At 39.9% G+C, this 20,042-nt stretch overlaps 1 protein-coding gene across 2 annotated transcripts in view; it reads right to left on the bottom strand.

Annotated features, from left to right (window-relative positions):
* Window positions 1–20,042, bottom strand: part of nrp2b (neuropilin 2b) — a 190,178-nt gene that overhangs the window by 159,475 nt on the left and 10,661 nt on the right. For both annotated transcript variants that reach the window (XM_067443481.1, XM_067443480.1), the window contains exon 3: window positions 6,862–7,043. In XM_067443481.1, the coding sequence (XP_067299582.1) occupies window positions 6,862–7,043 (182 nt within the window). The remainder of the gene's footprint in view (window positions 1–6,861; window positions 7,044–20,042) is intronic.

Below are 20,042 nucleotides of genomic sequence, written 5' to 3'. Positions count from 1 at the left end.
GAGGGTGGAGCTTCAGGCCAAAAGACAACATGTCAACATCAACATCAGTTGAGGGCTGCAACAACAACTTTTAAATGACAATATCCTGGCCGGACTACTGTTGTCAGTGATATAAGTATTTGAAATTAACATGATTTCTTAATGTCTAGTGACATATCAGGGCAATTTTATGATATTTTAAATATCTTTCTTATATACAGTTCCTTTAACACAAGCTCTCTTTCCATCTGCAGTGATCAGTGATATAAATACCTCATTACATTATGTCTGTGTGGGTGAAATGCAGCTCTACAACAATGCCCAGCACATCTTGACACAATGACAGGGACTGATCCAGCAGTCTCATCCCTGTCCTCACTGGCAGTCTAAAAATCCACTCTAATGTCCAAACAAACCTCAAAAAAAAAAAAAAAAAAAAAAAGACAACACTACTTTTGTCTGTTTCACCAATGAGTCTCTGAAGCCTTTATGGAGATTACCTGGAGTTTCTCATTACAGACATAAAGTATGATACATTGCAAATCCGAATCCAAATTTGATTCTACAAAGGTTGTTCTTTGATGGCTTGGAAAATTTCATTTAACTATACATTTTTTCTCATATCTTTGTCAGAGAAAAATGACACATTAAGACATTAAGATCTATTAAATGTGAAAAATATATATATATACTGTAAAAAATATATATATAATGGCTCCAATTGAAAATTTTGTAGTGACTGATCACATCTACATTTTTCAGTTTGCCGCAATTTAATTGACGCAATTTAATTCACAGAAATTTCTTACAGTGTATGTATTCTTCCACTCCCTGACACTCTAATACTACATAAATACAGTTGCGTGAAAGCATCCAGACTGACACATTCGCTCCATTACTGGGTCAGATGTGCTGTCAGACTCCCTTTACCCTGCAGTGGTGACATTATGCTTTACTACAGCTTGTTTTTTTTTAAATAGGCTGTGTGTGTGTGTGTTTGTGAGAGAGTATATCAGAGCATATGAGACCCTGCCAGTCATGCCCTGACCCCTCATACTCACGCCACCTCAGACAGTATGCCAGACCCCTGCTGAGCCCCTACTGTACTGGGCTGGAGTATGCATGAGTGACCCCGACCCCGTCAGCCTTTTTGTTGGCTCTCATTAATTCATGTTTGTGAGCATGGTAAAAACAGCCAGCCCGCCTGCAGAAGTATGGGGAATCTCACCCCCACCCCTCATCCAGTAGGGGAAAGCCGCGTCTGGGCAGTGCGTTGGAGGCTCAGTGCCCGGATTGGCGTGCGTGGCTGGGTCTGTCTGTGTCCGGAGGGAAATCGGGGGGGTTGTTATTAAGGAGCGTTGCTGGGTAAAATAGGAATGTTTGTCATGGATGAGTGAATAGTGTCTGTGTGTAAGAAAGATTACAGTATAAGTATAAGTGAGATGTGCTGGCATGATTTACATCTGCTGTAATGCCATACACATACATGAGCAATATGCCCGAACTGGGCAAATGTCTTGTGCACAATATTTCAAGTCTTTCATAGAAAAATGGCAGTTTAACACAAATATACATTACTATTCAAAAGTTTGGGGTCAGATTTTTAAAAATGTTTTTAAAAGAAGTCTTATTCCCATCAAGGTGGCATATATATTATTAAAAATACAGTAAAAACATTATAGGGTGAAATATTTTAATTTAAAATGAGTGCTTTCTATTTGATTATATTTTTAAATGATGGTAAAGCTGTATTTTCAGCATCATTACGCCAGTCTTCAGTGTCACATGACCCCTCAGAAATCATTCTAATATGATGGGTAAGATACATTTAAAAAAATTCCCTTTTGAATGAACTATCCTGCACTGCACTGTTCGATTTCCTTAGTGATTCCAGCAGTCTCTATCTGACAGATTAATATTTGAAGAAGGTCTTTTTTCTGCATCACTACAAAATAAAACATTTCACTGCTGCGATCTGATTGGTGCGCGTTCCAGGGCATCAAAATATCTGCAGGGCAGAATCTCCAGTCTCCACCCATTAGCCTCTTAATTGTGATAGTAGAAGTGATGCAGTCACTACTAGGTGAGCATCGCTCCGGCTATAGGGCAGTTGTGCTGTGAGCTGTAATTCGCTATTCTAGAACGCCACTGATGAAGAGATGATTGGCTGAGAGTTTTTAGACTGTAACCGTAGCAACAGAATCATGTGGTTAAGTTTATGGTTGAGTAAACTAAGTGGTTATTTTGAATGAGGTTCAGATCTAAGTCAGTATGTCACTGGGCTTTCTAACACTCCGAATGCAACAACCTAACAACAACATAAAGGAGGCTGACGCTGACCATTTGAAAACAATTGGTTTGGGGTGTTTTCCCATGAGCCATCTGTACTGCGCACATTAATTCTGCAAGATAGGTGTCCAGACCGAAGCTCCATACAGCTGAAGAAATAACACATAATTTTGCTCTCAAGGGCAGGGGCTGAAATCCCAGAGCATGGTGGCACAGGTAGCCGGCTCAAGGGCGACAAGATACTGATTTCCTGTGTGCAGCAGGAGGTGGAGAATTAATGCAGTGTTTCTTCCCAGCAGGCTTTGCAGCACGCGACGGACACACCTCCAGGCTGTGTATTTACCCAAGATCCCTATCACTGCTAGAGAAAAGTGCCCTAGCCACGCCGGGACACGTCCAGCACATTCACCAATATAAATAAACAACACTTACACTCTGGGATTCTGGGATGCGTTCCAATTGCTTCTGTTTTGTAGAAATTTCCTTCTACACTGTAAAAATTTAATTCAGGTCTCCAATTGAACATTTTCTAGTGACTGATCACATCTAAATTTTTGAGTTGGCCAAATTGAATTTCTGTGAATTAAATTGCATCAAATCACAGAAATTCAATTTGGCATTGAAACACAGACCATTGAAAATTTGTACCAATGTTCTGATGGAGCCACATTGAGATCCTGTGTCTCTGTAAATGAATGGGCCTTAAAGTTAAGGAACCAAAAGTAAAAAGTGTTTGAAGAATTAGAATCTATTAAGTTATCTTCAAATTGACTTGCAGCCATGCAAACTTTGATCTCTCCCCCCCTCTCCCCCTATATTGCTTGGTAATTGAATGACCTAAATTGGTATTATCTAATAGTGTACTTTAACTGAACAGCTGACAGCTGATTGGTTGATTGTGATCCATTACATACCTTTCCATCAGTTATCTAACATTATCAAGATTAATTTGATCTGACACAGTTTAACTCTGAGTTATTGTCATATTTTATTACCATTTTCCAAATTATAGTGAATTAACTGTAACAATTTGAGAAAATGTTAAAGGTGTCTGAATACATTTGGGTTTGACTGTATATGCAGTATACTGTATGTATACTGTATATAAATAATGGTGGATAACAGGATCAGGTGGATAACTCAGAGTCTGAATGAAAATCATGATCACTGCATCTTCGAATACATCCGCTACAATATAGTATGCAAACAACACTATGTGACAAAATAAGTATTTCTGAATTCACAGTACAAAAGTAGGCAAAAGGTTCCCGGATGACCTACTGCTTCCGACGAGATTCTGAAGTGTGCATACAAGGACACTTTACTATCCCATTATGCTGGTAGGTCACATGATAATGAGAACATGGCAAATGTTTTACATCCATATTGCATTAGGCTACTACACACATTCCTACTATGTAGAACAAACTTTTTAGCTTTTGTGAAGTAATTACTCATTCAAAATAAGTACCCACTCAAGAGGGTATGCGGTTTTGGACACAGCTCTTCTATTCGAAAAACAATAGGTGAAAAGTACCCGTGTGATCTACTACTCTTACTGAGATTGTGTGCATTCGCTGAACACTTTACTATCCCATAAGGTCACGGGAGAGGATTTATGGATGGCAGTGAAGCACACGTGTAGTACATCCAAAATTTCCTTCATACTAATACACTCAGACAGTACGTGATTTTGGATTCTTTAAAATGTGTGTTACTAGCAAACAGAGGTGTTTATGATAGAAAGAATCTTCAAATCATTGAGTTATATACAAACAGTTTTTCAAATGTTTCAAGATTCAGTCCGAAAAAATCTCTTTGTCTTTGTTTTATGAACGCACACACCCACACACACACACACTCCCACGCATTTTCGCACGCATCTTCTGAGTATAATGAGATCTTGTTAATGCCATGGCAACTGCGAGCTTCCACACGCCGATAGGTCTCATCATTATTGCTTGTTTATGATTTAAAAAAAACCTGCAACCTGCCTGCCGTTGTTATAGCGTTCATCACTGTCTCTGTTCATACCTCTGCGCTGTGTTAGCCAGGTTGCTATGGAGCTCTCACACTATCAGATCACACTCAACGGATTGTGTCCTCACTTCCTCCGTAAAGCGGGAGGTGTGGGGCCTCCGTTCGCGATAAAACGCTCACTGATATCTCTCAGCATCGGGTGTCCACATTAATGAGCGGGTTTAGCTTGTCATCTGCCTGGTGGATCTCATTAAGGATGTGATTTTGTGCTTCAGTTCCTCAGAAGCAACTGTCACTCCTGCCCAGTCCTGGACCCTCCAACTGCACGTTACTAACTGGTCATTTCCGCCCAATGTCTTGCTCCAGCTACATGACAGCTGCTCTGCGTGGCTATCCCATCCCAGTACACTACTGCGGTGATCTAAGAGGAAAGACCATCACACATGTTGTGTTAGTAACCCCAGCTGCCCCCCTCACCCACCCAGCCTCAGGGGAGGGGAGATCAGGAGTCAATTAAAGAGGCATTCCCGGAATGCTTTCAGAAGGTTGAAAAAGGAACAAGGGATGTCTCCACGCTGTTTATTTTGCCCGCCAGCAGCCGCCTTGATCTGAATTTGTGCCGGTTGTGCATGTTGACCAGGCTCCGTGAAGGAGAGAGAAATCGCACAGTGTAAGAAGGCACCAGGGGTCAGCCACAGAAAGTCTGGTTGCTCAGAGGGCGTTCACACATACAGGAGCGACAAAACAACCCAAACTGATTTCCCTGCAAAAAATGTTGCTGCTTTTTTTAGTAGCAGCAGCAGCAATAACTTATTTGATTATTCTATTTTGATAAATAATAATGAAAATAGAATAAATTGTGTTAAGCTATGACCAATTGCACAGACCACCAATAACATCAAGGCATCCAGCATCTATCTATCTGTCGTCTGCCTGTCTCTCTGTCCGTCTTTCTGTCTGTCTGTCTGTCTGTCTCTCTGTCTGTCTGTCTGTCCGTCCATCCATCCATCCATCCATCCATCCATCCATCCATCCATCCATCCAAACACCCACCATATCATCCATCCATCCATCCACCCACCCATCCATCCATCCATCCATCCATCCATCCATCCATCCATCTATCTATCTATCTATCTATCTATCTATCTATCTATCTATCTATCTATCTATCTATCTATCTATCTATCTATCTATCTATCTATCTATCTATCTATCTATCTATCGGTCTGTCTGTCTGTCTGTCTGTCTCTTTGTCCGTCTGTCTGTCTGTCTCTTTGTCTGTCTGTCTGTCTCTCTGTCCGTCCGTCCATCCATCCATCCATCCATCCATCCATCCATCCATCCATCCATCCATCCATCCATCCATCCATCCATCCATCCATCCAAACACCCACCATATCATCCATCCATCCATCCATCCATCCATCCATCCATCCATCCATCCATCCATCCATCCATCCATCCAAACACCCACCCAATCATTCATCCATCCAAACACCCACCCAATCATTCATCCATCCATCCATCCATCCATCCATCCATCCATCCATCCATCTATAGATAGTCCGTCCGTCCGCCCATCCATCCATCCATCCATCCATCCATCCATCCATCCATCCATCCATCCATCCATCCATCCATCCATCCATCTATCTATCTATCTATCTATCTATCTATCTATCTATCTATCTATCTATCTATCTATCTATCTATCTATCTATCTATCTATCTATCTATCGGTCTGTCTGTCTCTTTGTCCGTCTGTCTGTCTGTCTGTCTGTCTGTCTCTTTGTCTGTCTGTCTGTCTCTCTGTCCGTTCGTCTGTCTGTCCATCCATCCATCCATCCATCCATCCATCCATCCATCCATCCATCCATCCATCCATCCATCCATCCATCCATCCATCCATCCATCCATCCATCCATCCATCCATCCATAGAAAGTCCGTCCGTCTGTCCGTCCGTCCGTCCGCCGAAATTTCAATTCCACATCTAGTTTGCATCATCAATTCAAATTCAAATTCAGAAACTTATAGTAAGTAACCACCTGCATCTGAACTAATAACCCATCACAGCCTTTCCCTCCGATCCATAAAAGCCATTTGGAACTTGTCATAAATGGAAATCCTTTCTTCCTGCTTCTAAATTCTCCAATCAGAGCCTTTCCCTCCAGTTTACAAAAATGAGCCTTTCCACTATGTAATAAAACTGGTGGGCTGTCAATGACACAACACTGACCAATGGGGACTTTTCCCTCCGATTGTCAAAAGCCAATCAACACTTCTCAGGCAGGTGGGATTTGACACATTGCAGGCTATGCTGCAAGAAGTGGTGGCTAGATAAAGCAAGAGGTGAGGTACGTGTTTCCTGTGTGAAAGGGAGAATTTGTGATACGTGTTAAGAGAGACAGTTACATAGACACAGAAATCCTGCTCTTTTTACAGCCTCAATGGACCCACATGAACTCTCTCCACGCTGTAAACGCTGTGTTAGTACAAGCGCTAGAACAAAAAGCTCTTTCTTAAAGCACACAGGAGAAAAGCGTAAACAGCAGACGAAGCTTTGACATAGTTTATGATGAACTACATCCTGCTGGGTAGCACATGCTTACCTGTCTTATAGATTTCATAGCGCAGCGAAAACCCTGCCCCCTGGTGGGCGTAGTCTGAGACGAATTTGATGTGCAGAATGGGGCCTGAGGAAATGATCGCAGGGGGTGCGATGTTACTGCAGTGTCTCCCCAACAGATCTGCGTTATCTGAGTTACCGTCTCGGATCTCAATGAAGTCATACCTATGGAGAAAACAAAACACAGAGACGTTTATTCAAGAGGTCGAATGCATGGTTAACTATCAAAGGGGTGCGTGATATACCGGTAGCCGCGATTAACCGGTAGAAATTTGTCAACCGGTAGAGATTTTGGACTATCGCAGTTACGCTCATGTGACGTTGTTGTGCTGCACAGACATAAAAGTTTATAATTTGCATGCGTTTCATGCAATGTGGTTTAAAAACAGCTGATTTATGATTAATTGCATCGAAGCGCAAATAGCAGCTAAAGAGACGCTGTCAGAGAGCTCATAGAGCGGCTGAGAACTGAACTGAGTGCTTTTTGCAGACTAATTGGGCATGAACGGTTAATATACTTGTCATAGTGACCATGTATTTGCAATTGATGACTTGAGTGAACGTAAACAGTTGGGAAAGAAAACACACAAGTACTGCTACAAGTGAACTTATGCATCACAACATTATAATGTAATGTATGCTAAATGGATCTGAGATTTGCAAAAGGTGGCATTTAACAGTTTTTGTAAGTTAGCAGTGTTTTTAAATATTAGCTTGTGATAAGTGACAGTAATCTAAATATAAAAAAGATGAAATGGTCATGCAAAATCCAATATTGTCCAAAGCATTTACTGTGTATCCACTATATACTGATACTGATCCATAAAACTTCTCTAATATTGTTAGCAATATGTCATGCATCCTCAATTTAAGGGCAGTCTATTATGACAGAAAGGTATTCCAAGATCTTAGCTTAGTGTGAACACAACAGATGGCGCAGACACACAACACAATGTGTGTTAAAGGTCCGTCTGTTCTGCCACCTCTACTTCTTTGTTTTGTTTTTTCCCCTCTGTAAACTCTCAAAAAATTACAAAGGCATTGTGGTTAAAAGGTGTATGATCTCAATTAACTATGAAACTATGTCAATTATACACATCTTATACTTTCTGCCTGGTTCCTAAATAAATTCCTTCTCTGAAAATCTATTATTTTTACAGCTAGAGACTGAGTAAAAGAGAGAAATGAAAAAGACAGCCAAGAGAAGTTGTTTCATCTGCTCTCTTTTGAAAGGTGAATCAAAGAGTTTCTTTTGAAAATAATATGAGCGACAGAAGTGACACTGGGTCCAGCTGGCAGGCAGCAAGAGTAAAATGCGTTGCTACTTAGCACAGCGCTGTCGTGTTAATAGGCTGAGGTTTATGTAGCTGTACTAGCAGAAGAGCGTGACTCCACACAGCATGCTGTGCCTCATTTAACCACCAATTCAGCAAGCCTGTGGACCCTCCGAACATCTGTACCCTTCAGTGCAAGAGAGTCATTGTCTAAAACACTGCTCCAACTCAAGAGACTCAAGTGCACAGACAGAGAAATCAATGAGCCTCGAGTTGGAGAAACTATACTTTCTCGCCTCTGACATATTTATTCAGTGTGGCGTATTCCTAGAGGACAAATGCATTGCTCTGCCATAGTTTGGGAGGTTTAATGGAGTTCTCAGTTATGATTCATTGATGTACCTACAGAAGTCAACGGATATTGACATACAGTATTGTCAAAAAAAGATGAAGACTGCCTTGCTTGCTTGTTGAGGGATTTTCAAGCATTTTCTATTGATAATCAGGGTCATTCTTCTTTTTTTATGGGTTTATTTTGCACTACTGTTAGAAAGTTTGGGGTCAGATTTTTTTTTTGAATGCTTTTGAAAGAAGTCTTTTATGCTCACCAAGGAATAATTTGATAAACTGGTCAGCATTTATTTGATAATAATACAGTAAAAAACACACCATTTAAAATAAACGTAAGGTTTTTTAATGTAATTTATTCCTGTGTTGACAAAGCGGAAGATCCAGCATCATTCCTCCAGTCTTCAGTGTCACATGATCCTTCAGAAATCATTCCAATCGGCTGATTTGCTGCTCAAGAAACTTCTTTTTATTATCAATGTGGAGAACTCCTGTGCTGCTGAAATGTGTGGAAACAGTGACACTGGATTCCAGGGATTTTCTTTTATAAAAGAATGTTTAAAAGAACAGCATTTCTTTGAAATAATTTATAACATTATGCAAATTACTTTTGATCAATTCAGCACATCGTTGCTGAATAAGAAGTATCAATTTCTTTCAAAATATTTTACTGACCCCAAACTTTCAAATTGCAGCTGAATTTACTAAACTGGCTATAATTAACAGGAAACTGAACTGCTATTAGTTTAAGAATTTAATTATATAAGTGTATAATTGACTGAATTCAATATGTTGCACTGGAAAATGAAGTGTTCTTTTATACTGGTTTACACATAAAGCCTGTGAAATAGGTCAAACTTAAAAACTTTTATAAACGCTCTAACTTGTGGCTTTCAAAGATTGTCTCGGGTATGCTAACATTTTAATTCCTTCAACCCTGTCTGTTTGCCTTCTGTTTGCCAGGTTGCTGGGTTCACAGACTCTGTAAAAATGTAGGAGGATATCTGAGGAGCTGAAGGCACCAAACACTCTCCAATCGAACATTTGCACAGCCCTCCCTCAGTGCCTCTGATAACAACTCGCACCCACCTCAACTCGCACTTCTGTGTCTTTCCTCAAAATGACAGGACACTCTGTGATAAAGGATGAAAACATGACAGCGAGAGAGAGAGAGAGAGAGAGAGAGAGAGAGAGAGAGAGAGAGAGAGAGAGAGAGAGAGAGAGAGAGAGAGAGAGAGAGAGAGAGAGAGAGAGAGAGAGAGAGAGAGAGAGATGAAAGTACAGAGGAACCGTCTGACAGACGCCAGCAACTGTCTTTAACCTGCCTTAAACACACACAAGCACTGTCAAATAGATGTCTTGACGATATTTTGATCGTGAACTTTTAGGAGCTTTTCAAATGAGTACAGAGTTAAAAGTTACTCTCTTTTTCAGATTCATCACAGTCACCAATTAACTAAGCAGTTAAACCCTACTACAAAAACAACATTCACCTAACACTGAGGACACATGCTGTGGGGGACCATTACAGTCACAAGGGCAACAAACAACAACACTGGCTTGTATTTGCTGTGGATGCAAGGGTAATTCAATTTTCATGGATTTTATTACTGAATGTTGTTACTATAGTGAATCTGTTTGGGTTGAGAAGGCTGCCTTTGTTGACCGACTTGTGTTCATACCACGTAAACCACTTTGTGTGTGTGTGTGTGTGTGTGTGTGTGTGTGTGTGTGTGTGTGTGTGTGTGTGTGTGTGTGTGTGTGTGTGTGTGTGTGTGTGTGTGTCAAAGACATTGACTTTGATTCTGTTTTCCCTGTTGGCCCCTTTTCCACTTGTTTTTCTTTTGATCGGCCTTGTTTTCACTCTTACTTTAGACCAGCAAATTAGGGTAAACACAGGCTTTGGCACCCTGAGCTATGTATGTGTGTGTTCTCTCTAAATAATGTGTTTGACTTGACCACAGAAAAGAACGTATCTGCAGATGTTCCCTTCCTCCACCATCAGAGCCGCATGCTAATTGCCTTTCACACGCTGTATCTATGAGCCAGTACTTTTTCACACCTGCACAAACTTATCAAGCATCGGACATCCCTTGCAGATCCAGGCATCTGATCTGTCTTCTCATCTTTTGTATCTGACAGCAACACACAATACATGAGAGTCTAGATTACGTGTTCTAGTAAAAGTGAAGGTAATTTGTGCCACATTTGTGTGTGTTTTTGTTGTTGTAGAGCGAATCAAATGGGCCAGATATTGGCTCAACTAATGGCACAAGATGGGATGAATGTATTCAATTCTGTAAGGGGGGATTCTAAGAAATCTTTAAGATGTAATAGTTGATGGAGATATTTTTGTTTTCTGAACAGGTAAAATGTTGTCCATTTATGTCAATGCCTTCACTCACATCAATTAATCACAAATTCTGGATGTGTATTACCAAATCAAACAATCCATTATACAGTATGTGAAATTAATATTCATTTTGAACTTTGCCAAAGATTAATTCTGACAGTGTTGGCACTGTGTTTAATTAGTGTTTGGATTTTATGATAACAATATATTTTGCGTCCCTAGCTAGATATATCAACATGTCCTCCAACCAATACGCCTATATAGGTCGTTTGTCACTTCCTTAATACAACCCATATGAACGTTTACTAAAGTTGCGCCCCTATCGACAATATTTTAATTCATGAAATACGACGCACAGGAGCGTTTTCTAAAGTTGTGCTCCTAATGACAGCAGGACACTTTCATTTTAAAGCATTTTTCACTTTTATCTGCTTATCATTTCAGGTTTTTCATAGCTCAGTTGGTAAAGCATTGCACTATACAACAACAACATGTGAGCATGCGATTGTGGGTTCGATCCCAGAGAACACTAGCCTAGAAAATTAGACGCACCCTAGCGGCAGCAAATTTAATTTGCCCGCAAGTGTGGTCTAGCAACTCTCAATACCTATCTGAGCTGTATTCCTCAGAATCTGGACGGCCCAATCACATCGTGTAGGTAGGCTATAGAGTCGGCGGGCAGGGCCATAATGACGACGGCCGAGTTGCGTTTGCGTGCTTCTAGTAACACAGTCTTCTAGTAAACACAGAAACTGGCGAACGGCGGCGGTCTTTCGAATCAGCTCTGCCCGCGCCTCCGGAAGACTTGGAGTTAAGCTTTCCTCTGAGAAAAGAACAAAGAGCGGCACTGAAGTCATTCTTAAAAAGGGAAGATGTGTTCTGAGTTTAGCCGACCGGATACGGCGAATGTTTAATCAGTCAGCGAGCTCCCCTTCACCTTCGTTGCTCCGGTTGGTGTAGCGCTATCCCGCGTGCAGAGGGAGTTTGAAAGACAACCGTTTATCCGCCCCTCGGACTGAGCCCTGTCTATGGTGAGTTTCCAGACCAAACATCTTGATGTGGGTCTGGCTTGTCAGGCTAAGAGAACACATGTGCTCATAAAGTGTGTATGCGCTATAAATCACTGGGCAGGTTTAGGGATGGGGTTGGTGTAGTTGTAAATGAAAATAAATATTTTTGCTAAATGGAAATATGATAAATGTTGGTAAAAAGTCCACACATTGCATTAAAATGAACACGCATTTTGATTGGTAACGACAGTCATACGGTCATTTCATGTCGTAACCCGACATTGTCATTATTTTTATGCCAGCTAGAGGGCGCATGACATTAAAACGTAACTATAGATCGTAATAAGGTGCTTGAAAAAAACCAAGGTTAAAATAAGACACTTCATTAAATATGAGAAATGTTTATTGATATCCAAGACTAGATGGACTAAATCAGTTGGAAAATCATAAATATTCTGCTTCAGCATGTTTTAAATAATTGGCTTGTTAAATTAAACAGTGCTCCACTGGATTTTATCTGGATTTTCACACAATGTAACCGCATGCATACTGTACATACAGTATTACACTTTGAACAACACATGTTCACAATGGGACAGATACTGGAAAATCTACAGGTCAGAAACCTTTTCGAAACCTACAACTATAGAATAAAATATAATTAAAAGATTTTATGTTTACATTTGCAATCTTTACATCTCCAAGCGAAAGGAAGTCTCGCCCATTTGATTGAAAGTAAATAATCAGAGGCTTTGTCTAAAAACCTTACCCAGTGGAAGAATTAAAGTGCCACTAAAATATTAACTGCTTGCCCGAGAGCATTCCCAGACCGTGCTCAGATCTGCCATTTGCCTGGTTGTAAAACCAGGAAAGGTATGAAGGAAGAAACAGAAGTATGGTTGTTGCTACAATCTGAAATGTTATAGAGAGAGGACAATGAATCTGGGACGATGGCAACTGAATCCACCCAGTTATGTCGTTTAATGCAAGCATAAACACACCAATCTTTCTCATGTCTAAGACCTTCTGGCCTGTAAGCCTAGCAAGCCTGTAATGGTCATAACAGATTTGCCTGTATTCTGAGAATGATGTGATATGTGTGGGAGACCTGTGTGACCCCCTTGAGTCCTGTCCAGCTTCACACTATCCATCGATTCTTCATTACATGCGGAAAACACGCATTGATCAAGGACCCCTGGGGAGCCGCACGGAGTGATGATATCATCCGCTACTGTTGGCCTCATTCGAGAGTAAATCTAGCTGTGAGGTTAGATGCGTTCATTTGTCAAAACTGTCACGGGAAAAAGACCCACGTGGAGAGTCAGAGGGGGAAACTGCTGCGTAAAATTGTTCTTTTCATAGACGTTCACGTCAGTCATGAGCAATTAAAAGGCTAGTGCGTACACACAGGGCTAGCGTACTGTAGCATCACTACTGTCCCCTGTGAGGTTACTACAGGAACAAAGGCAGCTGTCTCCGCTCCCCAGCTGGAGACGGTGGGGCGTCCCAAGGTCTGTGATCACGGCTCCGCATGCGGCCAGAGTTGAGAGGTCTAAAAATGCTCTCGGGTGATCGTCAGTTTGGATCTCGCTTGACAGAAGACAAAAGAGAGACGTCAGCGAACGCGAGGCCTAGTCTTCCCTCGCTCTAGTACGAGTGTGAAGTGTTAAGCTAATATATATACAGTCTGAAAGCCTCAGGGATGCTATCACTCCACAGAATTAATAAAATCCCTGGGACGAAGGAGAATGGAATATCCATTCCTTGTGCATTAATATGGTGATTATAGATAATATCAAAAACTGGAATACTGTGCCCGAGTGAGGAAAAGAGAGTGCACAGATTGGGGAAGAAAAAAAAACTGATAACGATGAAAGAGAGGGATAGAGAAAGAGGGGTAAAGGAGAGCGAGAACCATGACTTCAACATGCTCAGCCCTGTTTCCATACCCATGTCATTCAGTAGCGCGGCTTTGCTGATCGCATTACAGATATATCATGATAAATCAACCCATGCTTATTATATTTATTCCACAATAATCTATTTATAACTTTTAGGAGCGGGACACATCTGATGCTGTGCCAAGGAGGCATGGAACACTCTGGTGAATTAGAATGAAGCTGGAACGACAGGTTGAGACGCTTTCTTTCGTGTAAGCTCTGAGCGGTACCTGTAAACTCTGATAGATTCACTCTTCTGCATTGTGTCTGGTGCGTTTCATCCACCTGATGTTTCAGAGCGCTCTGGATTTCATCACATTCTCTGGCAACAGGAGAATAACAGTGTACTTCCATCTTTTTCTACTCATTTATTACATGACCTAATGGCTCTGTTTCAAAACCGATTAAAGATTAGCAACAGACATAAAGTTTGTTTTAAAAGGTAGACAGGATAATTTGTGTACTCATGATGCTGACTATGTAGGCAGCTCACTAGACTGTAAAAACTTATTTAAAAAATAAGTTACCTGGTTGCCTTAAAATTTTGAGTTCATTGAATTAAAAATTTGAGTTAATACAATGAACATTTTTGAGAATCGACAACCTTTATTCAAACATTATTAAAAGATATTGTAAGCATATTTTGTGCTAAGCAATTTTTATTTGTGATGACACAGTGAAACATGCCCAATTATTTTTGATATATCAAAAGATTTATCATTTTTTTATGCGGTTCAGATGCAATAATATTTTGAGTTTCTATTTATTAAACCAATTTCCTTCATTGAATCAACTCAAATTTTTAATTTCAATAAACTCATTTTTTTAAGTTTTTGAAAAGTTTACTTAGTTTTTTAAGTTAAATCAACAGTATTTTTTTACAGTGTTGTGCAGTTCATGAGTGAAAAAACAAATGTGCAGATATCATTTTCATATCATTTCATATCATTTTCCTTAACGGAAAAGGCAATCCAATAATGCACTGCAATAAGAAATATTTACATATAGATATAAAATTCATTAAATAGCCTATACAAATTAAATTAATAAAAAAAATTGAATTAATATAAATAACCATATATAAATATACTTAAATACATGTATGCTATAAAATACGTGTGTAATGTAAAAACAGATTACACTTTATTTTAAGAACTGAGTGATATTAAATAACAACATATACTTACTATAAGGGATAAGAATATTGTTTGGTTTATGGTTAGCTGCATGTAATTATGCATATTTTACTGTTATTTCTACAGTAAAGGGTTACTTCAGCGATTAGCATATGGCTTTGTATCAGTAGAAACCCTGGAGTATATTCAAATGATTGTGCATCCCCCCTCATATCCCCCTGAGACAAGAGATTTATGCATTTTATTTCTGGAAAAAATCCTCCTATGATGCAAATTGACGATATTTGCGTTATGGGAGGAATGTTTGGCCAAAGGCTAAAGACTACAGCCAGCAGAGGGAGCCATTTCCGCATGTTTTGAACCCGCGTATGGGGATGGGAGATCACACTCAGAGCTCAGCTCACAGCTGCAGGCACTCATTTAAACAGAGCTATGGTGAGCAATGTAAGTCTTTTAACTTCTCAAATTCATTTTTATGAAAGTTAAGCTTGCAAAGGCATGAACTGAAACGCACCAGACTGAACTCGCGTTGTGAATGTATGCCGCGAGTGTAGTCGTGATTACCTCAGCTCTCATCACGAGAGCTCATTAGCTCATTTATCTGACTGCAGTTAGTGCTCAGTGCTGTGATACTCGCGCGGTGACTCACTCATTATATTGAACAGACACGTTCCGTTTTTAATTGTAGTGTCTTCTCCAGCTCAGTCACAGTAATCCAGTTGGTGGCTTTGGGAATGGCCTCACAGGGCAGCAAAGCATTCTGGGAATTGTAGTCTTTCATCCCCATGAGACAAAAATACATTTTCTGTCTTCTCTCAGTCTAGAAAGCACCAAATTAAAAAATTATTTCACATTTCTACCACATTGATGACCCAGTTTAAATACAGATTCATCTTCCCAGCGCTGAAGTACACCTTAAGTACATACAAAGGGCACTAAAATAAAGTGTTACCTAAAAAAGTTTTTGACAAAAAATAAGTTTTTAATGTATAATGTTTGCGCTCTGTATCTAAGCTTTTTGCATTGCTAGCTTAGCAACATGCTAACGTGAGTTAAGTGTCCCATGTTGCTTTAAACACTGGCTGCCTGTCAATGTTTTGGAACAAAGCTACTGCCTTCCACAGTGGCATCCATTCCTTTAGTAAAGTGACAACTTTTCCCACCTTCAGTCTCTAGAGAGAATTGGAAATGCTGTGGAGGAAGTGTTTGCAGTGACAGCGTGGCTGGACTATCAACACTGTTTGCCTCATCTGTGTTTAATGAGAGAGAGAGAGACGACTAGGGTAATGTGGAAAAAAGGCAATGCAGAGAATGGGCCATGCCTTGGGAGATGAGTCATTTTAATCAGACGCAATGTATGAAGGGAAAGAAAGAGAGATCAAGAGAAGGGAAAATCATCATTTGATATAATTTATGCCAGGGTTTTATCTAGCTAATCAATCCGTAGTCAACTAGCTTAGCTTTACTAGAAAAACAATCCTTGTGAACCAACTTCAAGCCCACCAGCGTAAACCAGCCTGGACCAGTATGGCCTAATCTTTTCAGATGGGTGGAGGAAGAATTACAAACCTAGGAAGACATAATGGATGAAAAAGTGAGGTTATGACAGAGTTGAAGGAGAAATTAAAGGGTGTGGTGGCAGACGAGCAGACTAAACTTCATGAGGTTAAAGGAGAAACCCTGTAGTACAGCCAGTTTTCAGCATGTGTGCATATAAACATCTGTCAGTTAGGACTGAGAGGCATGCCTGGATATGATCCCTGAGCTGCATAATCATATCTGACAGGGAAAACGCTTCAGGTTAAATAAATTAAGTATGGCGCTTAGCTGCTGATGGAGCCAGTTTGTGTCCAGTGGAAAGATACTGAGCTGTTACTACCTCGGGATCAACATAGATCAAATAAATTGTCTTCCCCCCGTGTCTATACCACAATTTGTGTGAGAGCTTATGATACATACAGCACTATCACATCACACACATCTATAATAGGAGCAGTTAAAGAAAATGTGCTCGTGGCAAAATCTAAATTAATTGATTTCATTCAGTCAAAAATATAATTCAACATTACTGAATGATCCTTTATACATTCGTTTACAAGAGCAAAACTATATGCATGGTTTATATCATGCGGTAGGGTTGAATGGTTGTGTAGTATAGTCTAGTGGAACATTGCTATCCGTCTGTAAGTCTCGACAACGCAACAAAAGAGTCACAAAGAGTTCTCTCCGGTATGGCGCCACGTGATGGTTTTCTTTTGCAAAGCTAATGGGAGAATCACAGGTGGCTGTGTTTAATCTTAATGGATAGATCATTTGACATCTTGCTTATTAAATAAGTGCTTGTGTTTACTAAGCATTAACAATTGTGATTGTGTCGAACTCCAATAGAACTCGATACTCCGAACTTTGTCCTTAATTCATCTGCCTGGCCAAGTGACAAAAACAATAATCACTAGAAAAACAGCAGGGAACAAGTCAGGGAGTTAAAGAAACAAAAGAGCTAGGGAAGTGATTTTAGCCAAGAAGAGAGTGACTTTGTGTTAAACAGAAGATGCTGATATATAATTTGTGCTTTTATGAGGCCTACAGATCAGACATAACAGCAGCTTCCACCATCTTTCTGCACTAAAGTCACAGGCTGTAAATAACCATATTTAACCTTTATGTGGTTTATGGTTGGAGGACTTCAGAGAGAGATGGAAAGGTAGAGAACAGGGTCAAGATGGTGATTAGCTTAAATATTATATATACAGCTGTATATAGCTGTACCACTGAATGTACCATGGAGCGCTTTCATTGTGAATATTTCAGCAGTTGTGCCCTGTATTTCTGTTGATTCCAATCATTTGGTAATTAAACATTCTTTTGACTCAATTCTTTTCAGTTTAGTGAACCATATTTGCAAAATTCACATACAAAAAACTGAATCAATAGGCACATTTTTTGAGAGGTCATTTTTGATGAAAAATGTAGCTAGGTTACTGCTGTGACTTAGTGGACATTCACACTGAAAGTGTTTTTGTGTCTGTGTATTTTCTGCTTAGGTGCACTCAGAGCTTAATTTTTTTAACATTGAGCATTATATGATTCATACAAAAATTATTTTTTGGTTTTTTTGGTTAAATAAATCCCCTCTCTGTGTGTGTGTGTATATATATATATATATATATATATATATATATATATATATATATATATATATATATATATATATATATATATATATATATAAACACATACTACATTGCCAAAAGATTTGGTACGCTTGCCTTTACATATTTACAACTTTAATTTACATGCACATGCACATCCCCTTCTTAATCTGTAAGGTTTAATATAGTTGGCCGACCCATTGCAGCTAAAACAGCTTCAACTCTTCTAAGAAGGCTTTCCATAAGGTTTAGGAGTGTGTTTGTGGGAATTTTCTTCTAGAAGCTTATTTGTGAGGTCAGGCACTGATGTTGGACAAGAAGACCTGGCTCGCAGTTTTCGCTTTATATCATCCCAAAGGTGTTCTATCCGGCTGAGGTCAGGACGCTGTGCAGGCCTGTCAAGTTCCTCCACACCAAATTTGATCACCCATGTCTTTATGGACCTTGCTTTGTGGACTGGTGTGCAGTCATGTTGAAACAGGAAGGGGCCATCCCCAAATTGTTCCCACAAAGTTGGGAGCATGACAATTATCCAAAATGTCTTGGTATGTTGAAGCATTAGGAGTTACTTTCACTTAAACAAAGGGGGCCAAGCCCAATCCCTGAAAAACAACCTCACACCATAACCTCCCTCCACCAAACTTTACACTTGGCACAATGCAGTGAGGCAAGTACCAGTTTCCTGGCAACCACCAAACCCAGACCAATTCCAGTGGTGGCGTGCTTTACACCACTGCATCCCATACTTTGCATTGCACTTGGTGATTTAAGGCTTGGATGCAGCTGCTCAGCCATGGAAACCTATTTCATGAAGCTCTCTGCGCACGGATCTTGAGCTAATATGAAGGCCACACAAGGTTTGGAGGTCTGTAGCTACGGATTCTGCAAAAAGTCGGTGTGTGCCTCAGCATGCGCTGACCCTGCTTTTTGATTTTACGTGGCTAAGTGGCTGTTGTTCCAAATTGCCTGCATCTTGTTATAATACCACTACACAGTTAACTGTGGAATATTTAGTAGCAAGGAACGAATGGACATATTGCACAGGTGGCAACCTATCACATATATATATATATATATATATATATATATATATATATATATATATATATATAACCAAACAGCACTGCAACCAGCACTTACATTTTTTTCAAAATGTACAAGTCTGAACATTTATAGCGGAGTAGCAGATGAGTTGTGAAGATGGAAGGTTAAAAAAAGAAACATCTGTTTTAAGTCTTAGATCTGGTTGTGCTAACCTGAGAACTACTGGGAAACTGTCCACTTTCCTCTTTTCCAAATGTGGCAATGTGTCTGATTCAATATGGAGTTCTGTTTACTAATGGACGCGCAAAGAAATCCCCTGTGGGAGGAAAGCACGGAAAAGGATGTGTGATGTAATGGAACGTGTTGCATCTTCTGTCAATCAAGCCAGGGTGGAGGAAAAAAGAGAGACGAAAATAACAACAGTACTATCCCGTTCTCAAACCACTAAGGGGTAAGCAAAGTGCTGAAATGAAACACATATCAGACTTTGCTGTCTCTGTCTTTTGATGTCTCTCTCTCTTTCTCTCTCTCTCTGTGTTGCTGTGCTCACTGGAAGTGCTCAGTGAAGACACTTTCAACAAAAGCTTCTGAAAAATTAATGCTCCAATTTCAACAAAGGAATGTCAAAAGCCATCCCATAAATCTCTCTTTAAAAACACTTCTATGTATAATTAATACATCCAAAATGTTAATAAATGCCAAAAGGACAAAGGGCAATATTCAGTGAGAAGAGTGAGAGAGCTGAAAGTGGCAGGTTGTGACAGGCTTTGTGGCTCTGCCGAGAAGGGTTTGTAAAACATGACTCATGAATGTCAAAGTCTTCAGTAGCAGCTGTTAATTCCCCCCGAATTCGTCCCACTTTACCAAACAAGCTTTAAAACAAATCCACCCAAACTGTGAAAATACA

Source organism: Pseudorasbora parva, chromosome 5 (assembly GCF_024679245.1).
Source record: "Pseudorasbora parva isolate DD20220531a chromosome 5, ASM2467924v1, whole genome shotgun sequence".
NCBI lineage: Eukaryota > Metazoa > Chordata > Actinopteri > Cypriniformes > Gobionidae > Pseudorasbora > Pseudorasbora parva.
The sequence above is the reverse complement of the archived record's forward strand: the minus strand, read 5'-3'. Positions and strand labels throughout refer to the sequence as shown.